General features: G+C 42.2%; 1 protein-coding gene across 1 annotated transcript in view; it reads right to left on the bottom strand.

Moving 5' to 3' along the window:
* NUF2 (NUF2 component of NDC80 kinetochore complex) overlaps window positions 1-27,282 on the bottom strand; it is a 218,344-nt gene that overhangs the window by 97,549 nt on the left and 93,513 nt on the right. The window contains exon 8 of the mRNA XM_069231491.1: window positions 20,364-20,460. Coding sequence (XP_069087592.1) covers window positions 20,364-20,460 — 97 coding nt within the window. The remainder of the gene's footprint in view (window positions 1-20,363; window positions 20,461-27,282) is intronic.

The raw sequence follows: 27,282 nt of genomic DNA on the forward strand, positions 1-27,282 counted from the left end.
GGGCTGAAACTGGGGTGCACCCTGCAGCCCCCCTGTTATTTAACATGTACCTAGCTGATCTTAACAGTGCTCTAGCTAGAGTCAAGGCTTTTCTACCTAAGTTTGCTGGTGTGCATTTGCAAATGCTTGCAGTACGCTGATAATACTATCCTTTTTTACCGTACGGCAGTTGGCATGCAGCGATTGCTGGATGACTTGTCTTTCTACTTCCTTGAAAATAAGATTTTTATTAATGCCGCAAAGTCCAAAATGATGGCTTTTGGAGGAAAAAAGTAGTTGAGTAGGTGACCATCTGATCCAGCCTCCTCTATCTGCATGCCTAAAGGAAGTTGCTTGCTGGATGTCAGCCTGTAAGCTTAAGGACAAAACAGATCATGCTATCAGGAAACCACTCTAGTGCCCTGGTCTCTAGTCCGCTGCCAGACTATCTTCCAGAAGCCTTTCCAGCCCTAAAGAGTCTCAGCATCTGGTCACTTACTTTCTTATACTGGGACCCCACTCACATATAGTTCCATTACAGCAGCTCAATTCTAATATTCAGTTCCACTGCCAAGCCAATACTGGACCCAAAAGAGCAAAACACAGCTCAGCCAGCGCACCTCAAGTCTAACATCCAATGCCACTGTTGATGGAAACCACCACAGCTCTGCCAGAATTCTAACATTCACTGCACATTTGTTCTCAGTACTAAGGCTCTCACACACACGCCCTTCAGGACTCCTCGCTTTTGTGGTTCAGAGGTGGGAGAGCGTAGCTTATATGCTTAGAAATTAACATGAATTGTTTATGAATTAACGTGTAGTAATGCTGCATAGAAAATGTATTAATATATTTTTGCTAAACGTGCGCTTGAAATGTGCCCACGGGGAGTGGCCACCAATATATACAATGACTAATGAAATTGATTAATAATGATGAAATATCATATTAAAATGTGATTTTATACTAATAATGAAAGGTTATATGTTAGACTTCTGCTAATTAATCACTAGGCCTTAGTTAGCATGAGTTGAGGCCTAGCTGCCCGGTTTCATATTAAATGTGTTTTTCTAACGTGCAGAGTGCTGACTTGCTGAAGGACATGAACTCTTGTTTTTCCAAAGCTAGGAGATTAATGTAACTGTAGTAGATCTGTTCTCATGAAATTCGACTTGCTTAGTGAAACATTCTTGCTGAATGCAACACTGTAAACCACTCGCAGGTACAAGGTCGCCTAAACCGGTACAGACAATGGAGCCACTGACTGAAGATGTGCAAAGGACCACAAGGGTATGAAATCATACCGGACATTCCACCCGCTGAAGACGTCAATCATAAGGACCAATAAAATACGTGAGACCTGTTATGGGGTGACAAATTTGATGAGCTAATTTGAAGTCTATTGGATAGAGATAGTGGGGAGCAACCCCTCAACCAATAAAGAATCAGGGGACTGTACAATGAAAATGAGATAAAAACCCTGGAAACAAAGAAGTAAATTAGAATAGGAGACTAGGAGATAGAGGAGGGGGAAGATGCTGATGCGATTTGCTATGACCCAGACACTTTGTCACTCTGCATAGAGACTTTGCTGTTTGGTTCTTAAAACCACTCTTGCCATATATTGCCTGTTTACACTTTACCTCCTTATGAGGGAAGTGCCCCTTTACCCGTCGTGCTGAGATCCTGGCTGATGGCGAATCAACTGCTGTCCTGAGGACTCAGACTGAATCTGTTTGCTGACTCAATATGGAGGGTAACTATATGACAATGAAATTGTGATTGTCTGTTTGCTTTTCCTTTCTAGGTACCAACTGCTCCTTTTGACAGAGACCATAGTTAGATGTTTTTCAAATTGGTGTTGCTAAATTGTTTTGCATGAAGCCCAACATGCCAATGCTAATTCGAGGTTAGTTAAGGGGTTCACTAAACTGACGCAAATAGAAAAATTACTGAATCTATGCTTGGTTGAATAATGCGCTCATGTTACTCTGCTAAGGATAACCTATGTTGACGCCGTACTATGTTCTAATATTCGTGATTCTTGCTTTGATGAAATCTTATCAGAGTTGCCATATTGTGACTATGCTAATGTGTTTCTTGGTTTTGAGATTAATAAACTTGCTAGTAGAATTATAATCAATAGGGAATAAATATCACCAAATTCATACTAAACTGGTGTGGTTATTCATGACTGAAAGGTCATAGTGGTTTCTGATTAGTGTCTTTGACTAAATTGAATGGTCTTATTCTGGTAAATATTGATGACGTTACTGACCTATTGATTGACATGCTGATTAGCTATCTCGTCCTAAGGTGTAATCAATCAGGGTCAAAAGATTCATTGGCCTAAAACGAGTCCCAAAGTGAGTAAATTAGTCAAAAGGGACGCGTTAACAGCTCTGGTAGCAGAGCGACGGTTTAGGCCCTTTGGGGCCCAAGGACAGAGGACCATTGTTTAAAAGTGTTTTGAGATAATGCAGATTGGAGGTATGAAGTGTTTCTAAATTACCCATGACTTTCCCGGAATCTAGGAGCCTGCCTAAGTGAGTTGAGTATGTTCTTGGAATTTTAGTATGTGTGGTGTAGAATTTGCGCTTGCTCAGCTTATGCATATTGCAGGTGATTTGTGAAGCTTGTGTGAGTTTAGGCCAGGTAATGTTGTTTTAGTAGGAGTGGGCGTACTCCGCAGCATGAGAGTAGGGAAGTCGGCGAACTTTGTGTGAGTGTGGCGCTTTGTGCTCAAAATTATCCACGTGGTTGTTGGTGATGTACGGACCCGTCGTGGTCTAAGACTCCAGAGTATATTGACAAGTGTAGGAGACACTTGGGTTTATGTTGTAATTTGTGTGGTTTAATAGGTCAATCGGGTGTGGTTGACAAGTCAAGTTTGAGTCAAATTGTGTGAGTGAAACCTTCGATGGAGATTTGGCAAGTTCTAAAGTGCACTAGAACGAACCATTGACAAGTCGAGAGTAGGATTTGCGGGTCGAATTCTGCTTGTGAGTGCGGGAGCTGAGAAGGGGAGAGTAGCGGCCGAGGCCTCAAGTGAAATCTCTGTAAAGTTCTGAAGCGATTGTGTTACCCTTCCTGTAGTGAACCGTCAAATCTGGGTTTTTGTGGTTAAAAGGTGCTCGCAATATATTGCATTAGTTTTGTGTGAAGAGGACAAGCCGCAAGACTTTGTCAGCTGCAGTGTGTGTGAGTGTGACGTCAGTGGTGCCGCGCTGGGATAGGTCAGTTGCCGAGAGGGGTCGCGCACGGATTGGCAGCTGTCCATGAGATGCAATAGGTTGAGAAAGGTGGGTGAAGTGTGTTCTGGGAATTAAAGTCACTTCCTGATTAGATTCTAAACAAAATAAAAGACGCGAAAATGAAGTTTTTCAAGGCTCTAAAGAGTGAGTTGAAGGGAGATACATACATTACAGCGAGTGTGGGAGAGCCTACACCGCCTGAGGGTACTCCAGCTTATATCATGATGGAGGAAAAGGGAGTCGCGCCATGCCTTTGGATGAAGCAGTGGCACAAATTAACAGAGAAGGAGGGATGTTTAGCGTTTCCGGAATATTCTTAATACAAGAATTATAGAGAATTTGAGGTGGATGTTAAGTGTGCAAAAACCGCCTCCGAGACCAGCTCAGTATGAGGCACTAGATGGGATAATGAGTCCAAGATGAGTAGAGAAGGGGAATAGTTGACGGACTTAAATTGTTTCCGGCAATAAAACAAGAAGATGAGAAGCAGGGAAAGAAAGCTACCTGTAAGACAGACAAGGGCTCTAGTAAGCCAAAGGAGACTCAGAGGTCTTGGGTAGACGCAGACGATGAAGAGTTTCTTAATCAGTAGTTACATGATCGCCCGCCACCATATGCTATAAATGATAATGCACAGAGCACTAGTGTGGGTTCTGAAGACCCGGCACAGAGTAAGGGCGTCTCAAGTACAGTGCAGGCAAGTGATACAGTTTTGATACAGAGTGGTGTCAGTGTACCCACTGCGCCAGACACACAGATACAGTTGCAGCCACCACAGATGCAAAGGATTTATCCAGATGTCCCAGTACTAGAGACAACTACGAGTCTGATGGTGCCGCCAGATCCGGTATATACGAGACCAAAGCTAGTGCAGATTGAGCCAACTCCGCAATTGCTGCAACAGCTGGTTCCGAGTTACAATGCAGTCGCATGACCGCAGTCAGTAACTACAGCACCTATGATGAATCAAGCTATGGGAGTTAATGCTCCACAGGGTTTGCGACCTGGTCAGTCACCAGCTGCCATATCATTGCCAATTACTGTTGGTCCCCCAGTACCGTTGTATGCGCAAGGTAAGCCTGGTGTATGTGATCAGGGAGTAATGATCCAAGAGGCAATAAGAGGAGGGTTCACAGGAACTTCCAGAGGGATGACACCAAGAGAACAGACAGCAGAAGGACCTAAGTCATTGTTAGACTTTAGTCCGATTGGGGTTCCTTTGGAGACAATGAGGCAAGCAGGGTTAGGTACGCTAACCTCACAGATAATGAGTACACATACGACACAGACACCATTGGTGCAGTCTGGAAATATTTTGTTGCAAGGCTTAACAGCGCAACAATTGAATGAGTGGTTAGACAAACTTAACACTCCACAGACTACTAGAGTGACCGCAGAGAGGTCAGAAAGGGATGAATACCTGAATTTTGTGAGACTGGATGTAGAAGCCATGGAACTAGTGGAATGAACAATGGGAGTGAACAGATTAGAATCATAGACGCAAGCAGAATTGAGGTATCTGTGCCCCAAAATAACTGGAGAAGTGAGCAAGGTGCATCAGAGGTTGGCAAAACTGGCGGATAAATATAACATAGACATTGAAAATATTAAGCATCTGAAAAGGAGTTATAGGTAAGACTTTGAGCCTAAAGACTTTGAACACATGAGATCTACCGGGATGAAAGCACATCTTAAAGAAATACTGCAAAGTGCGCAAATTTAGGGAGCCTTGGAGAAATGGGAAGGCAGATGGGCAAAGTAGGGAGATAAAGAGAAAGAAGATGGTCCGGAACCAAAGCAGGCTAAAGCCGCACCGGACACAGGGACAATAAAAATGTTACCAATGAGGGAAACAGCCAGAGGGGTTCTAGTCCATGTACCGTGGTCTAGAGGAGACATCCCGTCATTCACAAATGATTATCCCAAGTTGAGGGAGAAGCCAATAGAATGGTACCAGCAGACAGATAGGTTTGTGAAGCTTGTGAAATGTCTCTGGGAGGACTTGAATACTCTGTTTGAAATTATAGTTCCACCTGACTTATGGCTTGAGTGCAAGAGAGGTGTGGACTGGCCGACAGAGGAGCCGGCAAGGGATAAGGTGACTGGAGCACCGTCTGAGGAGGGGATGAAGTATTATCACAAAGTGATTGAGTTTTTGAAGCAGAAAGTGTCGCCGAAAGTGACTGACTGGCAGAAAAACGATCGAACCTCACAGGAGGCCAAAGAGTCGATTCATGCATACTATGAAAGATTGCTGAAAGCATTCAAATACTACAGTGGCATGGAGGTCATTGAGCCGAAAGACATGAATCATCTTGTGTTCAGATTTGTTGAAGGGTTGAGACCAGAGATTAGCCAGATGATTAAGAATCATTTGGTTTGTTGGCAAGCGAAGCCGATTGATGAGGTGTTGCAGTTTGCGAAATACTGTAGTGACGAGATTGAATTAAAGCAGAGAAAGTTGAAAGAGAAGGTGATGGTGATGCAAATTAAGGCAGCGCAAGCAGGAATGCAGGGTAACGGAAACAGGTGGTACAGCAGCAACGCAGGGGAATGGCATGTTTCAGGCACAACCGAGAGGTCGAGGAGGGTTTGTGAACCGTGGTCCAGACTTGAATACTGTTGTGGTTCAAAATGATGTGCAGGGGATGAAAAAGGTGTCACCATGTCACTCGTGCGGGGGCGTGGGCGTGGGGCATTGGAAGCGGGAATGCCCAATGGTGGTGCAGGATGGTGTTGTTCAACAAAGCAATGATGTCGGTACATTTCAAAATGTGAGGGGTCCAAAGATGAGAGGTCAAAATCAAAACTTCGAGAATAACATGGTTCAGATGCAGGGGTTACAGCCCATGCAGCAAATGCAAATGCTGGGTGTTCAACCAGCACAAATGCAGCAGGTACAACAGCAGATCCCTATGGTACCTAGACAGCAAATGCAAATGCCATTGGCTCGAATGGGACAGCAACAGGTGATGCTTCCTCAACAGGTCACAGGCCAAACGATGAGTCAAAATAACACAGTGCAACAGTTCCCATTGCGTGGTGAGGATGGAATAAACAATGAATGTTCAGATGATTGTTCAGACAGTGAGGAGTGCAGGCTTGCAGCGTCCCTAGAGGTAGATCAGAGGGGTCCTTATGTAGGGTTAAAGGTGATGGGTCATAAAGTTTCATTCCTAATTGATACAGGAGATATATGCTCTACAGTCAGAAGTGCAGAGGTTCTGAAATTGCCACTTTCACGGCGTACCATAAGGGTGGTAGGAGTAGCAAACTAGTTCCTGACAAATCAGATTACAGATCCAGTCCAAGTTGAAATCAGCAACTTCCAGGGATTACACAAATTTGTAGTCTGTGATTCTAGTCCCGTATCCCTACTGGGAAGAGACTTATTGTGCAAAACGATGTGTTTGATTACCTGTTCCAATGAAGGGATTGAGGTGCAGACAAACAGTGATGATGAAGGAGACGATGGTCAGTTTCCAGAGTTAGAGATGGAGACCGCAAATGAGGAATACCCTTTTATAACCCCATTCCTGATGCTTACAGTGACTGACTTACCACTTGAGCTGCAGGGAACAGTGACAGAAAAGGTGTGGGACCGGACAGGAAAAGAAGTGGGATTGATAAAAAGGAGTAGAACCGGTTAAAGTACAGGTAAAGCCAAATGCATTGTTTCCCCAGGTACCGCAATACCACACGGCACAAGATGTCCTCATTCAAGTAGCACAGATAATTGCAGACTTTGTGAAGCAAGGGGTTTTGAAAGAAGTGCTAAGTAGCCTGTGTAATTCACCAATAATGGATCTGAAAAAGCATTGTGGGAAGGTTCGAATTGTGCAAGATTTGAGGAAAATAAACAAAATTGTGGTAAAATGTTGCCCCATAGTGCCAAATCCAGCTGTGATCATGTTTCAGGTTCCGTGTGATGCAGAGTGTTTCACAGTTGAGGACCTTTCTCAAGCATTCTTTTCGGTGCCTCTTCATGAGGATAGCCAATTTCTCTTCAGTTTCAAATTCCTGGACAAGGTTTACAGTTGGTGCAGAATTCATCAAGGGCTTTCCGAATCACCTTGCATCTTCAATCAGATATTGAAGAAGGATTTGGAGTCATTAGAACTGCCTTTCAGTTCGACTCTAGTGCAGTATACTGATGACTTGTTAATTGCATCCAGAACAAAAGATGACTGCAGGTATGACACAATTGCCTTACTGAACCATTTGGGAAAGAATGGACATAAAGTGTCCCCAAAGAAGCTGCAATACTGTCAGAAAGAGGTGAAGTACTTAGGTCACTTGATTGAGAAAGGATCGAGAAAAATATCCAAAGAAAGAGTAACAGCCGTACTGCAGATGAATCCTCCGACAACTAAGAGAGATGTCAGGATGTTTTTGAGAATGGTGGGCTACTGTCGCCAGTGGATTCCCAACTTCTCCATTATCTCTAAAGCATTGGTGAAATTGACAGTTAAGGAAGTTCAGGATGACCCAGGTATTATAACCATGTCAGAGAAAGAGATGAAAGAATTCATGGAGCTGAGAGAGTGTATGTGCAGGGCACAAGCTTTAGGTATGCCTAATTACACAAAGCCTTTCATACTGTTTTGTCATGAACGTGATGCTTGTTCTTTGTCTGTCTTAACACAGGTCCATGGAGGTGCAAACCGCCCAGGGGCATATTTTTCATCTACTTTGCCCCCAGTCACAGCAGCCTTCCCGGGTTGCTTGCGCGCAGTTGGTCAAAGCCTCACTCAGTGTGAGGGCATAGTGATGGGACATCCCTTAACAGTAATGGTCCCACATTCAGTTGAAATACTGTTAACCCGAACCAAGATGCATCACATGACAAATGCGAGGTTGACTAAATATGAGACAATCGTACTGGGGTCACCTAATGTCTCCCTTAAGAGATGTACTGTATTGAACCCGGCAACTTTACTTCCCATTGAAAATGCAGACATTGATGATGCTGAGGAAGTAGAACATGATTGTCTTGAGGTAACAGAATTATGCACCAAACCAAGACCTGACATTAAAGATACCCAACTGGAAGAAAATTATTACATTATGTTTGTTGATGGCTCATGCCTGAGAGACGCAGTAGGAGTACTGAGAGCTGGATATGCCGTGTGTACAATTACTGCCATTTTAGAAGCTTCCTGGCTCGAAAGAGTATACTCTGCTCAAGTGGCTGAATTAATTGCTCTTACTAGGGCATGCCACGCAGCTGAAAACCTGAAAGTCACTATCTATACTGACAGCAGATCCAGATTTGGAATTGTACATGATTTTGGCCAATTATGGTCACAAAGGGGTTTCATGACCTTCTTCTGGTTCACCAGTGAAAAATGGCGAGAAAATTAAGGATTCGTTGCATGCGATTCAATTACCTCTTGAAATTGCCGTGGTTAAATGCAATGCTCATGTTAAGTCACAAGACTTTGTGTCAATGGGAAATGGATATGCAGATCAAGTCGCAAGGTTTTGTGCATTGAACTGTATATCGTTTTGAGACCAGTGGGAATTGTTACCTGAAACTGAAAATGGTTTTGCCAAACAGTCTTTTGTCGCAGTTTGCAAGGTTTTATCATGGTCAAGCACATGTTGGGAGAGACGCAATGATCAGGTTGTTCAAAATCGACTGGTTCAATCCGAAATTCAGACAAGCTGCAGAGGTTATCTGTCACAGGTGCATCATCTGTCAGCAGATGAATGCAGGAAAAGCGACTGTGGTGAATATGAGCCACGTTGGGAGAGCTGGAGGTCCGTTTAGCAGGATGTAGATGGACTTCATTAAGATGCCTGTGTGTGGAGGCTCGAGGTATGTGTTGGTGATTGTGTGCGTTTTCAGTCACTGGATTGAAGTTTACCCTACACGTAGGAATGACAGTCTCACAGTAGCAAAGTTGTTGCTTAGGGAGTTAATACCATGTTTCGGGTTCCCGATCTCTTCAGAATCAGATAGGGGCAGACACTTCGAGAATGAGGTGATTAAGCTCTTGTGTGCTGCATTAAACATTGAACAGAAGCTGCATTGTAGTTATCGCCCTGAAGCATCAGGACTAGTGGAGCAGATGAATGGTACCTTGAAGTAGAGAATGGCAAAAATGTGCGCAGCTACCAATTTGAAATGGACAGATGCATTGCCCTTAGTACTGATGTCAATGAGAAACACACCTGACAAGAAAACAGGACTATCTCCACATGAAATTCTAATGGGCCGAGCTATGAGATTGCTCGCAGTACCTGCAAATGCTCTTGTGAATATCACGGATGATATGGTGTTGGACTACTGCAAGGGTCTGGCAGATGTGGTCCGCTCTTTTTCTCACCAGGTGGAGGCCACTACATTGCCACCGATAAGTGATCCAGGTCACACCCTGCAAGCCGGTGACTGGGTTGCTGTCAAGAAACACATGAGGAAGTCGTGCTTGGAACCGCGTTGGAAGGGGCCATATCAAGTAATACTGACAACAACTACTGCTGTGAAATGTGCAGGCCTTCCGAATTGGATACATGCCAGTCACACAAAGAAGGTGACGTGTCCGACTGATGAGGAACTTGAAGTGTCCAAAACAACAGCTGCAGAGAAGGAAGTCTCAGGGCTGGAGAGTATTCAAAGGGGAACTGAGACTGAAGGAGAGCCCGCTGAGGACGGCTTAGTCACTCAAAGTGAGTTCCAGAGGGGTGATGGTGAGCCTATCTCAGCTGAGGTAACAGGGGAACCGACACAATGAGAGGTTCTCCCAGAAGCAGACGGATACGGGTTTGAAATTGAGCCTGTAACAGATCCTGAAGGCGAAGGGGAAGAGGCAGAGGGAGGTCAAGGTGTTCTGACTCCTCCTGAGCCACCAAGAGAACACACCATAGCAGGAGGGCGCTGTTCAACGTCCTGAAAGGCCAAGCAGAAAGAAAACACAAAGGAGATAACTGGCCAAAGCCACAAGCTGCAGGAGAGAAAGTGGTCCCTAGTGAGACAATAGAGGAAGAAGTTGACACAACCAGAAAAGAGGATCTCAGTGAAGGAGAGTTGCAAAGTGAACGTAAACAGAAAAGAAAGAGTTGCAAACAGAAGGTACGCAGGTCCTGAATGGGCGTATGCAACATCAGCTGAATGGCAACAAGAATTCTTGGCATTCTGTTTTGATCGAGAGGTTCCAGGTCAGTAATACGGCACCTGAATTCAACCTTAGAAAGAGACTGTGTTAAGTTAAAATTGAAATCAAAAGCTGAAAAGCTGAGAAAAGAGACTGATAAATTAACGGATCTGACACTGATAACCTGAGTTGACTCAAATACCGATTACGACAAGCTACTAACCTGATTTGACAAAGGGTCCTGGAGTGAGTGAAACGCTGTAAATATTCGCAGAGAGAGAAAGAGAGACTTTTGCATAGAAAAAAGAAAAAAAAAGAGCTTTTACATTGTCCTCAAGTTGATTGTTTGTTTTGTATTATTCTGCTATCTGATTCTTTACAGATCATGGGTTACACTAGGGGTAATAGTAATAAGGGTAGGATGTGTGGTTGGTTGAGTGCTATTCTGGGTATCATGTGTGCAATAATAATTATAGGTGTGATTGTGGGAATGCCATTGGTGGATAAGAAAGTGACTAACAATGCTTCAAGTCCTGAACTGCTACACTAACACCATGGGAGAAGTTTGAGCAGGATACAAAATACTTGCATGAGGGAACTAATTCAAAAGGGGAACTCTCTACTAATGTCTTCTATCGCTTGCTGAATGAGTATGTTGACACAATGGATGCGAAAAATTGCTATGTGTGCACGAAGATTCCTTCATCAGTACAAGAAGGGGTTACTTACCATAGTCTGCCATTAACCTACGGGATAAGCTGTAGTTTGCTGTTAACAAGATTCTATGATCAAGAACATGTGCAATACTTCTACTCTAACTTAGACGTAGTGTTTTCTTTTGTGCCTATGATTGAGTTTCTAAACAAATTAGCTAAAGAACATAGCATAAAATTAGTTAGGGGTTTCTTTGAGCCGACACTGACATTTGGGACAGCTTATGCGCACCGCAATAATCTAACCTGCTTACTAACACCTGAAGAAAAGAGCTTCTTAGATCACACTGATGACAGACGAAAAGCATTTAAGGAAAGGCTAGAAAAGGGATTAGAAAAATGCACGCTTGCAAATGATTATGCTTACACCGCAATAAAGACACAGGGCAAATTAGCTATAGATGCATTACATGTAGGTAGGCTTTGCATATATAGGCCGAAATCTGAGCATGACACTTTATTTGTGGGAAGGAGTGAATGCAGGCATGTGTTTTTGTTTCAGAGTAAATCGACATTCATGTTAAACGGACAGGATCCAGCGATCCCTGGGATCTATTATATATGTGGACTTAATGCTTATTATTGTCTTCCTAAAGGATGTTATGGGACATGTTATTTGGGAATAGTTTTCCCAAAGATCTATCAAATTGATGACTTAAAGCAAATTCCTAAAATGTCTGAATTACATCATGTTAGACAAAAGAGAGAGACATCGGCTGCTGTCGTTGGTGACATATTTGGAGCAATAATGCCCTCAGTAGGGGTTATCTTAAACTCCATAAAGATTCGAAAGTTGTCTATTGTTGTGGATAACATGCTGACAAACTTCACAGGGGCTATACTCCTGATGGATACTGAACTTGCTGCGGAAAGAGCTATGACTCTTCAAAATCGGCTTGCTTTAGACATTCTTTTAGCAAAGAGTGGCGGAGTCTGTAAGATGCTTAATGAGCGCCATTGTTGCGCATTAATTCCTGATAATAGCAAAAAGAATAGAGGTATGCTTACTAACCTAACAAGAGATAGTGCAGATTTGAAGGAGCTGAAGGAGCCTGGAGTCTGGGAGAAATTTGGGAGAGGAATTACCAGAGTAGGGAATTGGTTTAGTAGTATTTGGAACAGAGTTCTTGCAAAAATATTCGGGGGTCTATTGATTGTCCTGATTTGTTTATTGGGATTATGGTTAGCATGCAAAATTAATAAGAGAATTAAAAGAAATTTGACAAAACGAAACAAAAGAAATGAACAAAAAGAAAAAGAGAAAATGTTCAAAGAAATTTGGGAAAGCTCACACAAGGGGGAAGATGTTGAAATGCGCATATTAAGGAAAATGAAAGGTTGTGAAGGGAAAGGTTTTGTGTGATGACAGGTGTCATCAGAGGAGGGACTGGGAGAGCGTAGCTTATATGCTTAGAAATTAACATGAATTGTTTATGAATTAATGTGTAATAATGCTGCATAGAAAATGTATTAATATATTTTTTCTAAATGTGCGCTTGAAATGTGCCCACGGGGAGTGGCCACCAATATATACAATGACTAATGAAATTGATTAATAATGATGAAATATTATATTAAAATGTGATTTTATACTAATAATGAAAGGTTATATGTTAGACTTCTGCTAATAAATCACTAGGCCTTAGTTAGCATGAGTTGAGGCCTAGCTGCCCGGTTTCATATTAATGTGTCTTTCTAACGTGCAGTGTGCTGACTTGCTGAAGGACATGAACTCTTGTTTTTCCAAAGCTAGGAGATTAATGTAACTGTAGTAGATCTGTTCTCATGAAATTCGACTTGCTTAGTGAAACATTCTTCCTGAATGCAACACTGTAGACCACTCGCAGGTACAAGGTCGCCTAAACCGGTACAGACAATGGAGCCACTGACTGAAGATGTGCAAAGGACCACGAGGGTATGAAATCATATCAGACATTCCACCCGCTGAAGACGTCAATCATAAGGACCAATAAAATACGTGAGAACTGTTATGGGGTGACAAATTTGATGAGCTAATTTGAAGTCTATTGGATAGAGATAGTGGGGTGCAACCCCTCAACCAATAAAGAATTAGGGGACTGTACAACGAAAATGGGATAAAAACCCTTGACACAAGGAAGTAAATTAGAATAGGAGACTAGGAGATAGAGGAGGGGGAGATGCTGATGCGATTTGCTATGACCCAGACACTTTGTCACTCTGCATAGAGACTTTGCTGTTTGGTTCTTAAAACCACTCTTGCCATATATTGCCTGTTTACACTTTACCTCCTTATGAGGGAAGTGCCCCTTTACCCGTCGTGCTGAGATCCTGGCTGATGCCGAATCAACTGCTGTCCTGAGGACGAAGACTGAATCTGTTTGCTGACTCAATACGGAGGGTAACTATATGACAATGAAATTGTGATTGTCTGTTTGCTTTTCCTTTCTAGGTACCAACTGCTTCTTTTGACAGAGACCATAGTTACATGTTTTTCAAATTGGTGTTGCTAAATTGTTTTGCATGAAGCCCAACATGCCAATGCTAATACGAGGTTAGTTAAGGGGTTCACTAAACTGATGCAAATAGACAAATGACTGAATTTATGCTAGGTTGAATAATGCGCTCATGCTACTCTGCTAAGGATAACCGATGTTGACGCCGTGCTATGTTCCAATATTCGTGATTCTTGCTTTGATGAAATCTTATCAGTGTTGCCATATTGTGACTATGCTAATGTGTTTCTTGGTTTTGAGATTAATAAACTTGCAAGTAGAATTGTAATCAATAGGGAATAAATATCACAAAATTCATACTAAACTGGTGTGGTTATTCATGACTGAAAGGTCATGGTGGTTTCCGAGTCTTATTAATGTCTTTGACTAAATTGAATTGTCTTATTCTGGTAAATATTGACATATTGACATATTGATTGACATGCTGATTAGCTATCTCGTCCTAAGGTGTCTTCAATCAGGGTCAAAAGATTAATTGGCCTAAAACGAGTCCCAAAGTGAGTAAATTAGTCAAAAGGGACGCGTTAACAGAGGCAATGCCAATCCCGTACTGGGCCCCACTCACAGCTTTACCAGGGCACCTCCAGGCTAACACTGGGCTACACTGGCACACCAATACTACGTTCCACACATAGCTCCATTAACATACCTCACTTCTGACCGTGTGTGCCAGTTACTACTCCAGTACTGCAGCCCACATACAACTGTAGCACCCCATTATTTCAATACCAGGAATTACATGGCGCTCCGTTTCTCATTCCTCACCCGCTGACTGTTATTCTAGCACTGGACAAGGACACAGCTCTGTCTATACCCCCAATCCTGATCTGGAGGGCCCCAATATTGCTGTTGTGGGGTTTACATATAACTCTGCTAATGCACCTTGTGCTGTTCTGCAGTGCCCCCTGCTGCTCTACACTCCGACTTCTGTTGAGGACATGGAGGAGCCAATTAAATCTATTCTTAACTGCCATCTTTATTTGAGAGGGACTGTTTCAACTATTTCACTCCGTTCTTTCCTTTATTCTGCTTACTTTCAATGTTTTCTGTCTCCCTCACTTTTCTCTTTCCAGCTCTTAAAATCCACACTAAGTTTCACTCTTTCTTTTAGCTGTTTATTTCTACTCCTCTCTCTCTTTTTTTTATTTCCCTATTCCTCTTGCTACCTCCTCTTTCAAAGTCACAAAAACCTGGTTATTTCTTTCCTTGTTTCGTTCCTCTCTTTTCTTCATCAGGCGTTCATTCATTCACTATTTGTTTCTCTTCCCTTCATTCTTTTTGTCTTTTTTATTTGCTCTTTCCTTTGACTCTGTATGTGTCCTATCACTTTTTTAAAGATCTTTCTCCTTCCTTTCTCTGGTGTTTTTCTTCAATTCACGTTTTACTATTAATCCCTTTTTTTTCCTGTCTGTATGTGGAAGCCACAAGTTACTTGTCGGGACCTGAAGTGTCAAAGTGGTTTTCCTATTCTGTGTCTGTGGAACATGTCAGTAAATAACATGCCCTGGTTCTTTTGCTAATTGTTTATCTCACCATCTCTCTTTTTTCTCTGATGTTCGTTTTTCTCTTCCGTTTCACACTTTTCTTTATTTTTTCCTCTAACTTTTGTTTGCTAGCTTCCTTCCCTTTTGTCTCACGTTTGCTCCATTTCTTCTCTTAGTTGTGTTTTCATTTTCTCATTCTTTCCCTTCTTTCTTTTGTTTCTTTGGGAAGCCTTCTCTTTCTTCATTTTGTCTGTTGTGTTCCCTTCGCTTCTCTATCTACCCAATCCGCTTTCTCTTCTGAGGCCTAATTATCAATGGAGCAACAGGTGCAGTGGCACCGGGGCCCAGAGACCTATGGACCTCACTCAACTCTAATTACTGTTGCATTTTTACTACCAAAATTGCAGTCAACTATTTTCCTGACACCGTTACTATGCCACTTGCCCTCTCCATCAATACTCCCGACTCCCTCTTTGCTTTCACCCTCCAATCCGTCCCAAATGATATTTTTGTTACACTTTTTTGAGCATTACACTCTAACGTCAAAAGTTTATTTCTGATAAAGGTTTATATGATTGTATATGTTTTAAGCTAGAGGAAAAACGTAAATGGAAGTGCTTTAGTTAAATGCTGGGCCACAAGAATTATATGGCAGGACAAGACAAAATTATGAGACCGTGCAGACCAATTTATGTGGCAAGAAAAGTCCAGTTATGAATTTGCAATGCCAACAGCTCTAACACAAGAAAATGCGAGACCTATTACATTGCAATTGCTTGTTGTACACAGTGTGCATCGTTCTAAGTCAATGGACACCAAACAGCCCCCGATATGTGCAGGATCCAGAAACCATGGAGAAAAACTGTCTCTAAAATGTATAGTTTTTATATCTCCTTATATAGACTAGAGTATCAGAATAAAGAAAACACACTAAAATGAAAAATCTTCTCTAAGAGGAACAAGACTGACACACCACACCGTAATTATTATTAAAAAGAATACATAACAAATTAAATGAGTGAGACATACAACGGCTTTACCAGGCTGAAAATGTTGTACTGCTTATTTAAGGCAGAAAGCAGCTTCACCGTTCCACGGTGCTCTGTGCTGTCAATTTTGTGTAACTGTTATATAGCAAATGGATCTTCAACCGACAAGAATAAGAACCGAATTAATACTGGCGGGGTGGAGGGCACGTTGTTAATGATCTCAACCAAGATACCCCATGACACGTACACAAATGTCTAGCTTTTATTTCGAAGCCTTGGAGTCTTCAACTGAAGCCATATACTGACTAATTGTCATGCTCATCCACGTAAGAGGCAGCAATAAAACAAGCATTTGCAATGCAATTGGTCTCGCGTTTGCTCGAGTTAGAGCAATTAGCTTTGTAAATTGTTAACTGGACTTTTCTTGCCACATAAATTGAAAATAAAAAGTAAAAATCTACATAAGCAAGTCAATTCAAAGCGCCATGACCGCCATGAGCGTGAGAGTTATTAGCTCCCTGCATGAATGTTTAGAAAGGATAGTAGCTGTGATGAAAGGCAAACCGATACCGGAGAAAGGACCATCAGACGCTGTAACAGGCGGAAGAATGACATAGTGTGATGCCCAACAAAAATGTTCATTCAGTAAAATCGCTTGGGAGAGAACTCAGTACACAAAGGAGGGACATTTCACAAAATGCACCAATAAAAAATGAAGCATTTAAGACAAGCACAACAAAGAATGAATAGCAAGAATGGGTGTGGTTAAAAGCACAGAGATTACTACAGGCCGGAGCGCTCGCGGTCAACCCTAAAAATGAGCATGATCATTTTAAAAAACAGATTGATCAAGTATCTCCCACTTGAGTGTCCACTCCAAAGCCTTAAACTGGACTGGACTATTCACAAAGGCATGGACAGAGCTCAAGACCGCTGCTGTGCACTTCTCATAAATAAGAACAGTTGCTGTAAGGCTGTAGCAGCAGTTCTTCTCAGAGAGTCTGCCCTTGGTTTTGCAGAAAGAGATTTATTGATTTGTTTTCTAGCTCTCAAACACACTCCGCTAATAAACATTCCATCCACCAAGTCAAATTAGCCAACTTCTCCTGAGCAAAGGTTTGGTGAAAATGTTAAACATTTGCAAACAGGGCAAATCTTAAATTTTCTGGCACCTTTTTAAGTTCTTTGCTTGCCTTTAATGAGTCTGAAGTGACGAGGGCTGAGAGTACCACGTCCATGGATATAATATTGCTGCCATAAGAAATGGATCTCCTAACTCCAGAATCTAACAAGGCTTCCAAAAGGAAACAATTTAACGATAAGCAGGCTTTTCTGGATATTATTCTAAACCAGATTATTGTGCCCCGTTTACATTACCCACAAGGTCCTTCATTCTAGTTCTTCCGTGCAGCAAATGATTTTTATAAAATTAAGTAAGACTCGGACCTTTGCCTCTTGGAATTTAACCTCTGCCAATCATGTTTTACAGAACTGTTCCAATCATAAATAAGATAGCATCTCTCTTTTAGCACCTTGGACATCAAATTCTAATGTGGCAGTTCCCAACTCCGGGCTTCTCCGACCAACATGTTATAGGCACAGCTAATGAGTTACTTCTCCAAGTAGTGACTCATGAACAGCTATTTTAAAGAACTAATTATAAAAGATTTTACTAAAACCAGTCCATCCTCACAATGGATATCTGTGCAACTGAGGCAGCTGATGTTCAAGTGGTGGTGTATAAATGGCTAACTCGTTTTGGCTTGTATGAGCAAGCCCACTGAGTGAGTCCAAACTCAACTATGAGAGTTTGGATGGTTGAACCCAGAGAAGACTTACCAAAAAACACAGGATCGAATGGGGCATTTTGGAGAACAATTTACACACAAACTGAGTGAAGATGCAGAGATTCTGAAAGAACACTTTCTTAGCAGAGGCTCATCATATGGCAACAATTTTCACCACCACCATCATGCAAGAAATAGTCAGAATTATATCAAGAATGAAATGATGGGCTACTAATATGCCAGTGATAGCTAGGGTTTTTTAAAGGCTCTTCAGAATGTAGCAAGGAAGGGCCAATATTACACTGGCGATGTTTAGAAAGTTGCCAGTACTGTCCATGGTAAGCCAAGAGCTCATAATTATAATAAAGGGCATTACCAGCATATAATGAGGAATGGTAACAAATATCTCAATTGTGGGACACTGTGATGGAGAGGCAGCCAGCATGCTTCCAAGCATGCTCAGAAATAGGTCACTGATGGGTCCACATCATGTCAGAGACTTGGCATATCACCAAGAATGCCCAGATAAATGTCACCAATGAGTCATCATATCAGGGTTAGCGGGTACATCTCCAAAATGAACGACTGGGTCAGAGGTACATAGTATGTCCATAAAATGGACACAATTTGTCACTGATGGGCTATTATGTCATGATTCAGAAGAAGGATTACAAGAATGCCTTGAAATTTGGCATGGGTGGTTTATCAGGCCATGGTTGGTTAACATGTACAAAAGTACGGGCAAAAACATTAATGGTGGGTCGTGATGTCTAGGAAGCATATTCCTGAGAATGTCACAGGGGTCACCAAAGGATTCCATAAGGTATGAATGAGCTCCCTCTCAGAACACACATAGGATCACTTACAGAAACCCTCCTCTGCCCCTCACACACGCGATTACATTTTGGTGGCTGGTAACGGAACAAAGTCACCCAGCTCACCTACTACGTTGTCTGTGTGACTGGTCTGAATGGTCTCTTTTCCATATCTGTCCACAACTATCCAGGAGGCTAACATATTTGGTGTTTTGGACAACATCGGCAGCATTTGAGAGTGGTCTTAAATTGGCACAAATGACAGAGTTTTGATTGAATTCATGAGAAGTGCAATGAGAACATGTGTAAGCAAGAGGGGGATAGTTCATTTGAAGGCAAGTTAATGAAAGGTGCTGATGGCCTATTCCATTTCAACAGCACCTGTAAGAGATTATGCACAAGATGTGTTATGTTTCATTTGAATGAAAAAATTAAAGAATCCATCTTGATTTGAGCAGTGTAATTTTGATAATGAAGACCATGATGCCACACAAAGGGCGCCTTTTTTCAGGAGAGTTCTTACATTTGACATTTTTGCTAGAAAACTATTATTCTTGTTACACAGGGATGGCGACGGAATGCTTGGAAACCAATTAATCACAACACAGTCGACCAGTGTAAACAGCAACTGGATTGGGCCCAATAGGCTTTGTGCAGCCCTGTGTATACGTTTCTTTGGTGCTTCAGAAAATGAAAACCAGTTTAGTCCCGTAAGTCTACAAGGCTTCTTCATTTTGAGAGAGCTCTTTAAAGGTTTTAAAGCTAAGCTTAACCAAAGAGCTCAACGGTCCTTGTTGCACGACAGATGGTGTGACACCTAGTCATCCACCACGAACTTTACAAGAAAGGTACTTTGCGAGTAATGTCTTGCATGCATCTCCATATGGGCACCAAGCTCTTTTAATACTGGTGCTGCTGGTTTTGAAAAGTGGAGAAAGGACCCTTTAATAGGGGTATGGCAATAGACAAAGTTGATGTAAAACTTTTCCAGAGAGAGAGATTCTCTGGAAAATCTCAATGCAAGAATAGAAAGCAAAGGACGATCTGTTAGAGAGAAGGATACAGGAGTGTGAGATGCAGAACGGGGACTGTGTGAAGAGCCAAACACATTGATGTTCTAATAGGATTATCTTTGAACCAGTAAATAATTGTCTCTTAGCGCTCAGTATGTGTAATGGAGATTGATTAGAGCTCTGATACAGGTCAACAAGCAGCGTAACTCATCGGCTCTGTGATTATAAGGGTGTAAAGATACAGGAGCAACCACAAGTTCTCCAAAATATTACAACAGCCAAAGACTGTGCATCACGTGAGGGAGTCGGCCAAAGAACCACATAGTCACATACGGCTCAAAAAACATAAAACAATGGATTATAACAGTATTCAACATACCTGTATTTTAAAACCAACGAATTAAGCTCATTTACTAGTAATCTAAGTCTGTAATGTTATTGGGCACATTTATATTGACATATGTACCCATCTGGCTGCTGTGGATCAAATAGCAAGCGTGAAGCATTAGTACTTGTGACTCAGTGAAGGTAAGGTGACTGACAGTGGGCCTGTGCAATGGCAGTAAAGAGGTTGGGCAGAAGGAGGAAGAAAGCACGAAAAACTGTGACACCATTCGGAAACCAATATGTGACAAAAAATAAATAAATCATAGGCCACTGTGGAAACACTAAAACTTCTCACAACCCCACAATTTGATTTGTCTAAATTAGCAGACTTGATTTCTAAAGATACTTACGTCTTCTGCACGGTACTTTTGATGTAAGGTTTGCTTGAGTTCATTCATTTCAGAATTCAGCATGTTAAACTCCGCTTGTTGCTCTGGTGGCACTGTACTGCAGTTACAAAAAATATGCTTATGTGACGTCGTAGGCATCTCAGCCAGGTTATTCTAAACACATTAGTAGATTTTTACAACAACGGGTTGTTCAACTGTCCAACTCACTCACGTACCTTCCAACTTTCACCAAATCCTAAAATCCTACTTACTCTAGTAATACTGCTTGGAGAGGTATTCCTGATTGGACATTTAATTTTGTCATCATCGCTCTCCGTTAACTTTATACGTAATTCTATGGTAAAAGAGGGTAACCCACTCCTAAACCTTGTTCAAGCAAAAGACCAAATTCAGGTTCAGAAATAGAACTTTGCATCAAACTTTTCATGCTCCTCTTCCCCTCGACCCATTCATTACATACTGATCTGGATTTGCTACCATTTCACCCCTCCAAAATGACTTCCTGTATTCAAAATGACACCAGTAGCAAAACAATGAGTGCAGGACTAGCTAGTAACAAGGAGCATTATCAAAATAACCTTATGCGTCACTGAAAAAACATTTACATGAATACACTGTTAAATTTCTCATCTAAAGGAAATCCATGTTGGAGGTATCCAACAATGAATCAAATCCAATGTCCTACAGAAACCCATGAACGTTCAATGCTCAGTTTCTCATTTATATAGAACAGCAGCACAACTATTACATTTTCAAAACAGGCCAGGATTCATGCATAAAAAGAGAAAATGTACTCTCTAATGTGCATGTGGAGTGCAGATCAGATGCTGCACTTGATTAAGGCACAGCAGAGGATATTTTCTTGAGTGCCCCCCTTTACATACTACACGCTACCCCTCCTACCCTAATTCATAACTCACCTGTAACACATATTTTGATTATTTACTGCATCTCGGCAACCAAAGTGATCTAATGTACTGTTCAGAATCTTCAACCATAAATAATAGGCTCCGAGAGTATGGTCTGCACCAACCACCACACCACAGGGAAACTGTGCGCTACTCAGGCAAGCACAGCTTTCTTTGGGCATAATGCCAGGGCTGAGGCCAGGTCCTGCACCCACCTCCAGGATGCAGAGCCCACTGTGAATGGCTTCTGGGCACAGTTTTTTCAATCTGCGTGAAATTTAGCAGCCCTGAAATTTAGCAGCCCTTCCGGACGTGAAGCGAGGTCCTGTAATCTCTTGTGTAGATCCATCAAAAGGCAGCCAAGTTATTAGCAAACCACAGCTGCATGTTCAGAATGACGGTCAAGGTGGCGAAAACTCCGAAATTTGGCTGTTTGAAAAGCTCTTCCCTCAAAATAAAAGGCATTTTCCAGCCAAGTGCGCCTGCACTCTCTTCCTTTGTACTTCAAAAACGCCCAACACGCCTCCGCATTCCAAGTTCAAGCTAGTTCTGCAACTAAACAGCTCTCTAAACATTCAGATTCTACATGTGGAACTCATGTTGCTTGTTAAGTCAACCAACAACTAGCATCTTTTTCGAAAGCGCCCAGAACATTTCTGAGCAGATTTACAAACTACAAAAAGCATGCTTTGGCTAAAGATCTACTTACATGACTAGGCTGATGGTATTCTGTTTAATGGTTTTTGACGCAGTAGAAAGCGAAATGCCTATGGGAAAGATCTCTTTACGCCCACCGTTGACCTCCCCAGCATGAAACTGCTCATGAAGAAACGTAGCTAATAAACGCAATGAATGTTCAATTTTAGGCATATTGGGTCGTTTCAGTTGTTAGCAAACCAAATATGGCTTTTTGATGGAAAGTGCACCTGAACTAAAACTACAAAAACTAGTGTAGGCTAATATTTAACCATAAACAATCATTTTAAGCGACTAATATCCACTCAAGTCTCACTTTCCATTGAAAAGGCAGTTTGGGGTTTATGAACTGCTTTGCTGCCCCTTAAGGAAACTTCATGAAACTTTCCAATAAAATTAAATAGTGTTCGAAGCCAAGTTGACATGTGGAATTTCTTACATATCCATCTAGGTGAGGAAAGGAAAGAGGCCATCATGAGGAGCTTTTAATGTTCACACCTAAAGAAGATTTGCTTTCCACTGTAGTAAAATCTTCTGGGCAAAATAACAACCAAACTAAACTAAGTAGTTTACTAACTAATACTAACTAGTAGTTTACTCAGGCTAGGGTCTTTTTGCGTTGTGTAAATTCATAGTTTGAAATATGTTACAAAAACTTTATGTGAGGCTGAATTGTGGAGACTCCCAAATGCCAAACTTTTCTTTCCCAAAATCTATCCAAATTCTTCTTATTAGAATTTAGTTAGGGTTTAAAAATGTAAAGCATATGTCTCTTATTAAAGCTTTGTGGGGAAGATTTAGGAAAATAGACAAGTTTTTATCAGAAAACAATAGCGACGACAATTGTAGGCACGTCTTACATATTAGTTAAATGAGATGAGGGCAATTGAAACTTCTTGTAATTACCTTTCTTTCACACATATCAAAGTAAAATATTCGTAGAAAGTGAGGTGTGATGCAACCAATCTCATATTCATTAGGTTTCTTTTTACGGGCTGCGGCACAGAGGCCTTTTCGGATCAAATGGCTTCAACACACAAGAGGAACAGTCTCTTCTCTTGTAGTTTGTTGTATCCCTGTAGCTTGAACAAGTCAACCTTATGAACCAACAAGCGACAAGAGGCCGTTTCTGCAACTGCCCAGCTGATCAGCGGCAACTGGACCTGGACTGGACTGTCTGCCACTCTGAGTTCCTGAAGTGTCTACCCTGCTGTCCTGGGCCTTTAAATGTGTAATCCTCTGGAGCAGTGTTTTTCAAACTTGCCCCCCTAGTGGGAAAAAATAAATTGGGGCCCCCTCAGAATTTTTCATAACTATTCTTTTAACTTGCCAATGTTTAAATTTGTTTAGACTTATTTATATATTGCAGTTAAGTTCTGCTACCTTTTTACAAATTCAATAAACATTTTAATGCTTAAAACAAAGCACTATTATCTGCATAATCTTTCTTTTGGCCAGAGCCCGAAGCCCCCCTGGGATATCACTTGAGGGACACCCCCCCCCCCCCCCCCCCCCCCCAATTTGAAGACCCTTGCACTATAGAGTTGGGACTTAAATGACAAAAATACAGAAAGTGAAATCTTACCCACTGTCTATCGCAGTCAGAGTCCAATTGTGCCTAGGTCATGTTCTACCATGATTAATGACTATCACTGGTACTTTGCGCTTCTTGGCACTATTTCTACATTTTGGTGCCATTTTAATACATTTTACTCTATTTTTCTAAACCATATTGGGATATTTATGGTTTACAAGTTTTCACTTTATAACTGCTTAAGTACTGCATAAATACTTTACATATTGCCTCTAAATAAAGCCTGTATGGTCTGTGCCATATCTGCCAGCGAGGATGAGGTCAGGTTAACTGAATGACTGTAAGGGCTCTTCCTGACGAGGATTGTGATTATTAATGGAGGTGGGTACTTACCCACGTCAACTAATAACCCCAATTCCGACATTGATTTCATTTGTGGGTTCCAGGACTTGTGCTTTGAAGTACCACAGTTGATAGGAGTTGAAATCAAAATCCCTTGTGCAATCCGACATCAAAATCAACCTTGTGATTTTTCAATTCCCCTCTACTTTTTATTTAGTAATTTTAGATTTTTCTCAAATGTCATTCCTTCCCCCATATCTGTGAGTTTTCAAAGACCTGAAGGTGGATCTCCACAGCATTCAGAGCCTCAACATGGCAGAGCTGAAGAAGATGTGAAGGGAAGGAGGGCTGAAACCAGCAAAGGGCTTCCGGAATCTGGAGTAACAGTTAGCCCTCACAACCTGGGAAGAGGCCTGCATGTTGGAGTCTACATCACAAGGGCAGACGAGTGGTGGAAAGGAGGATAACCTCGATAAGGGCCCAGAACCAGCAGAGGAGGAAATGCCCATTAGATCCAGGTCACCTGCTTTATCCAGAGCAAAGACCAGGGTCTCTTCCAGCAGCTTGACCCAGAGTTATAAAACTACAACTAGCTATCCTTGCCCTGAAGGAAAAGAAGATGCAAATGGCTCTGGAAGATAAGAAATTGGCCTTGGAAGAGAAAAGGGCCTTGCTGGCTCATGAAGTCAGATAGAAAGAACTGGAAACAAAGGGAAAAAGGATCTCTCAGAGTCCAGTGAGGATGATGACAGTAACAATGAGGTGCCTAGAGGAGGTGAAAGGGTTTATATGACCGAAGACATGCTGTCTAGCTTTGTGGTAGGAGATGACAGAGAAGTGGTTTGAGGCCTAGGAGGTGGCTTTGTGTGCACACACAGTTCCAGGAGAGGACCGGGGGGCTAGCATGTGGAAGCACTTGTGCACTATAGGCTGGGGTAACATCCCGGCAGTTATGAAAGCTGACAGGATGTAGAATGACCCCATGAACTATGCCCTTTTTTGGGCAGTTTTAGTTTAACCCCTGAAAGGTATCGCCGGAGGTTCAGTGATAGCCAGAAGCAGTCCCATATGTCATGGGTTGAATTTGATAATTATTTCAGTAAGACACTGGATGGTGGAGTAAAGGGGAAGCAAAGTAAGTGATTATGGAGGGCTTAACAATTTTATAATGAAATAGCAAATGTTCAGTAATTGTTTCCAGAGTTGCTCCAACACCTTATTGATTCTAAGCTCACTGTCCCCAAAGAGCTTGGGAAGAAAGTAGACCTCTGGATCAGCACCGTGTCCAGAAAGGTACCTGTAAGTGACCCCACCCAAGAAGGAAGGTTCAGGTTCTCCTCAAAAGAGGGTGGGGGGAAGCCAGGATGAAACAGAAAAGCTTCTCAAAGGGCCCGAAGAGTTTGGAAGGAAAGAATTCCCATACCTCTTCAGAGTACAAGTGGAGAGTTACTGAATGGTGGAAGTTCAGGGCATCCCTTTTCCAATCCAAGTGTCATGGCTGTTACCAGTCAGAGCACATGCAGGGAGATTCTATACCAATAAACCAGTCACAGGTAGGCACTCCATAGGGGACTTGGCCCCAGGAGGAGAGGGTAAAGCTTGTGTCCCTTAGTTGGGCAGTGGACACAGAAGATAAACTGATGAGGGTGCTCATCACTTTCACTAGATGACAGTGGATGAGGTCCCAGTGACTGCTGCTGGGACGGAATACCTGTGCCAGACAACCGGGTAGTGGAAAAGCTGGGTTCGTCAGAGCAGTATCTGCCAAGACTGGTATGTATGGTAGCCCATGCCTGTAAGCAGGACTTCTCCATTCTATGGCCCTGGTACCCCGGAAATATTTGGGGGTGGGGGAGAGAGGAGAAGTGACCCAAAGTATTTTTCAGTCCCCAGATACTGATTGACTGCATCCTTGCCAATGAAAGTCTAACAGTGAAAGAAATGATGGATGAGGCGGCTGCACCAGGCATCCAATACGTTAAGATTTCTAGGAGTACTGTCTCCAGGCAGACAGTACAGAGTCCAAGATGGAGAGTAAAGGATAGGAAGCAGAGGCAATACACAGTGGAAGAACCAGAAGGCCAGGGGTACATGCTCTGAGAGAAGAGGACACATTCTGGTGAGGCCACTTCTGACCTGGAGGATCTGCCTATACTGTCACAGAGACAGAGGACAGTAGAAACATCCCAGACAGACCCCTACATGACACAGTGTGCCACCCTTGAAGATAACCTCCCCTCCCCTCCCTGGTTTTAGGCAGTCTTTGTAACTACAACAACCTCAGAGACAGACGTCTGGTATAACAAAGCTGAGCTTTCAAAAACAAGACCATGCATACATACAAATTGATGCTGCATCCTGTTTCCCTCCTTTAAAATATGCCACATATATTATATGTAAACCCAGTAGACCTGTCCAACAGGCTGTGACACTAATGTCAGAGGCTAACTGTGATTGGGGCCTGCCTGGCTAGGGGGAGACAATCGGGCCCTGCCCATGTGTCAGCTAACATTTGCCTATGACAGGGGAGGTCTCTTTGAGGTGCGTTCCAAGTGGTATATGAAAATTACCAGCTGACTTGTCAAGCAGGATGGGACATTTAAGCAGGACTTCACACTTTAATGCCCGAAAAAGATCCTCCCACACCCTAATTGCATATTCTATCAGGTTCAAATCTGCTACAGTGAATATAGCGTTGTGGGCATTTCCACAGTAAGCACATGTTTAATATTAAACCTTTACATATTCTACTTTTAAATACCATCTATCCTGCCTTTATTTGCAATACAGCCGAATTACAGGTGAGTTATAAATATGTAAATGGAAGGTTTAGGCCTGTCAAAAGGGGTTATTTTGAAAGGTTGAATATGCAGTTACAACTGCACAACCAGGCTACTGGTAGCAGACCTGCAGTCATGTTTACGTTGTCACTATAGTGGCTGGCACAGTAGGTGCTGCAGTCCACTTGTAACATTTTAACTTACAGGCCATGGGTGCACCTTGGTACCATTTACAAGAGGCTTTTAGGCATGTTAAACATGCCAATCGGGGTATACCAATCTTACCATGTTGAAAGAAGGAGCATAAGCACTTTACCACTAGTTAGCAGAGGTAACATACAGAGTTCTATAACCAACAAAATAGGGTACAGTAAAAAGGCCAAAGAAAATTGGGTCGACCCTGCAGAAATGCACATTTCCAACAAAGGGATGAGCTTGTGAGAAGTGAAGTGTCAATTAGCCTTTTAAAAGACCCTACTAAGTTATGGTCTGAGGCAAGAGATTCAACTCACCCCAAACTCCAGGTACAGGCTGCAAAAAGTTATACGCAGAGTTTCAAAAGTTCTGTTGCACAGTACCCCAGACCTTATAGCTATCCACAAAGTTATCAAAGTCCTGCAATTTATTTTCCACAAACTATGGTGGTTTCATACATGATG

This window comes from Pleurodeles waltl, chromosome 4_2, assembly GCF_031143425.1.
Source record: "Pleurodeles waltl isolate 20211129_DDA chromosome 4_2, aPleWal1.hap1.20221129, whole genome shotgun sequence".
Taxonomy (NCBI): domain Eukaryota; kingdom Metazoa; phylum Chordata; class Amphibia; order Caudata; family Salamandridae; genus Pleurodeles; species Pleurodeles waltl.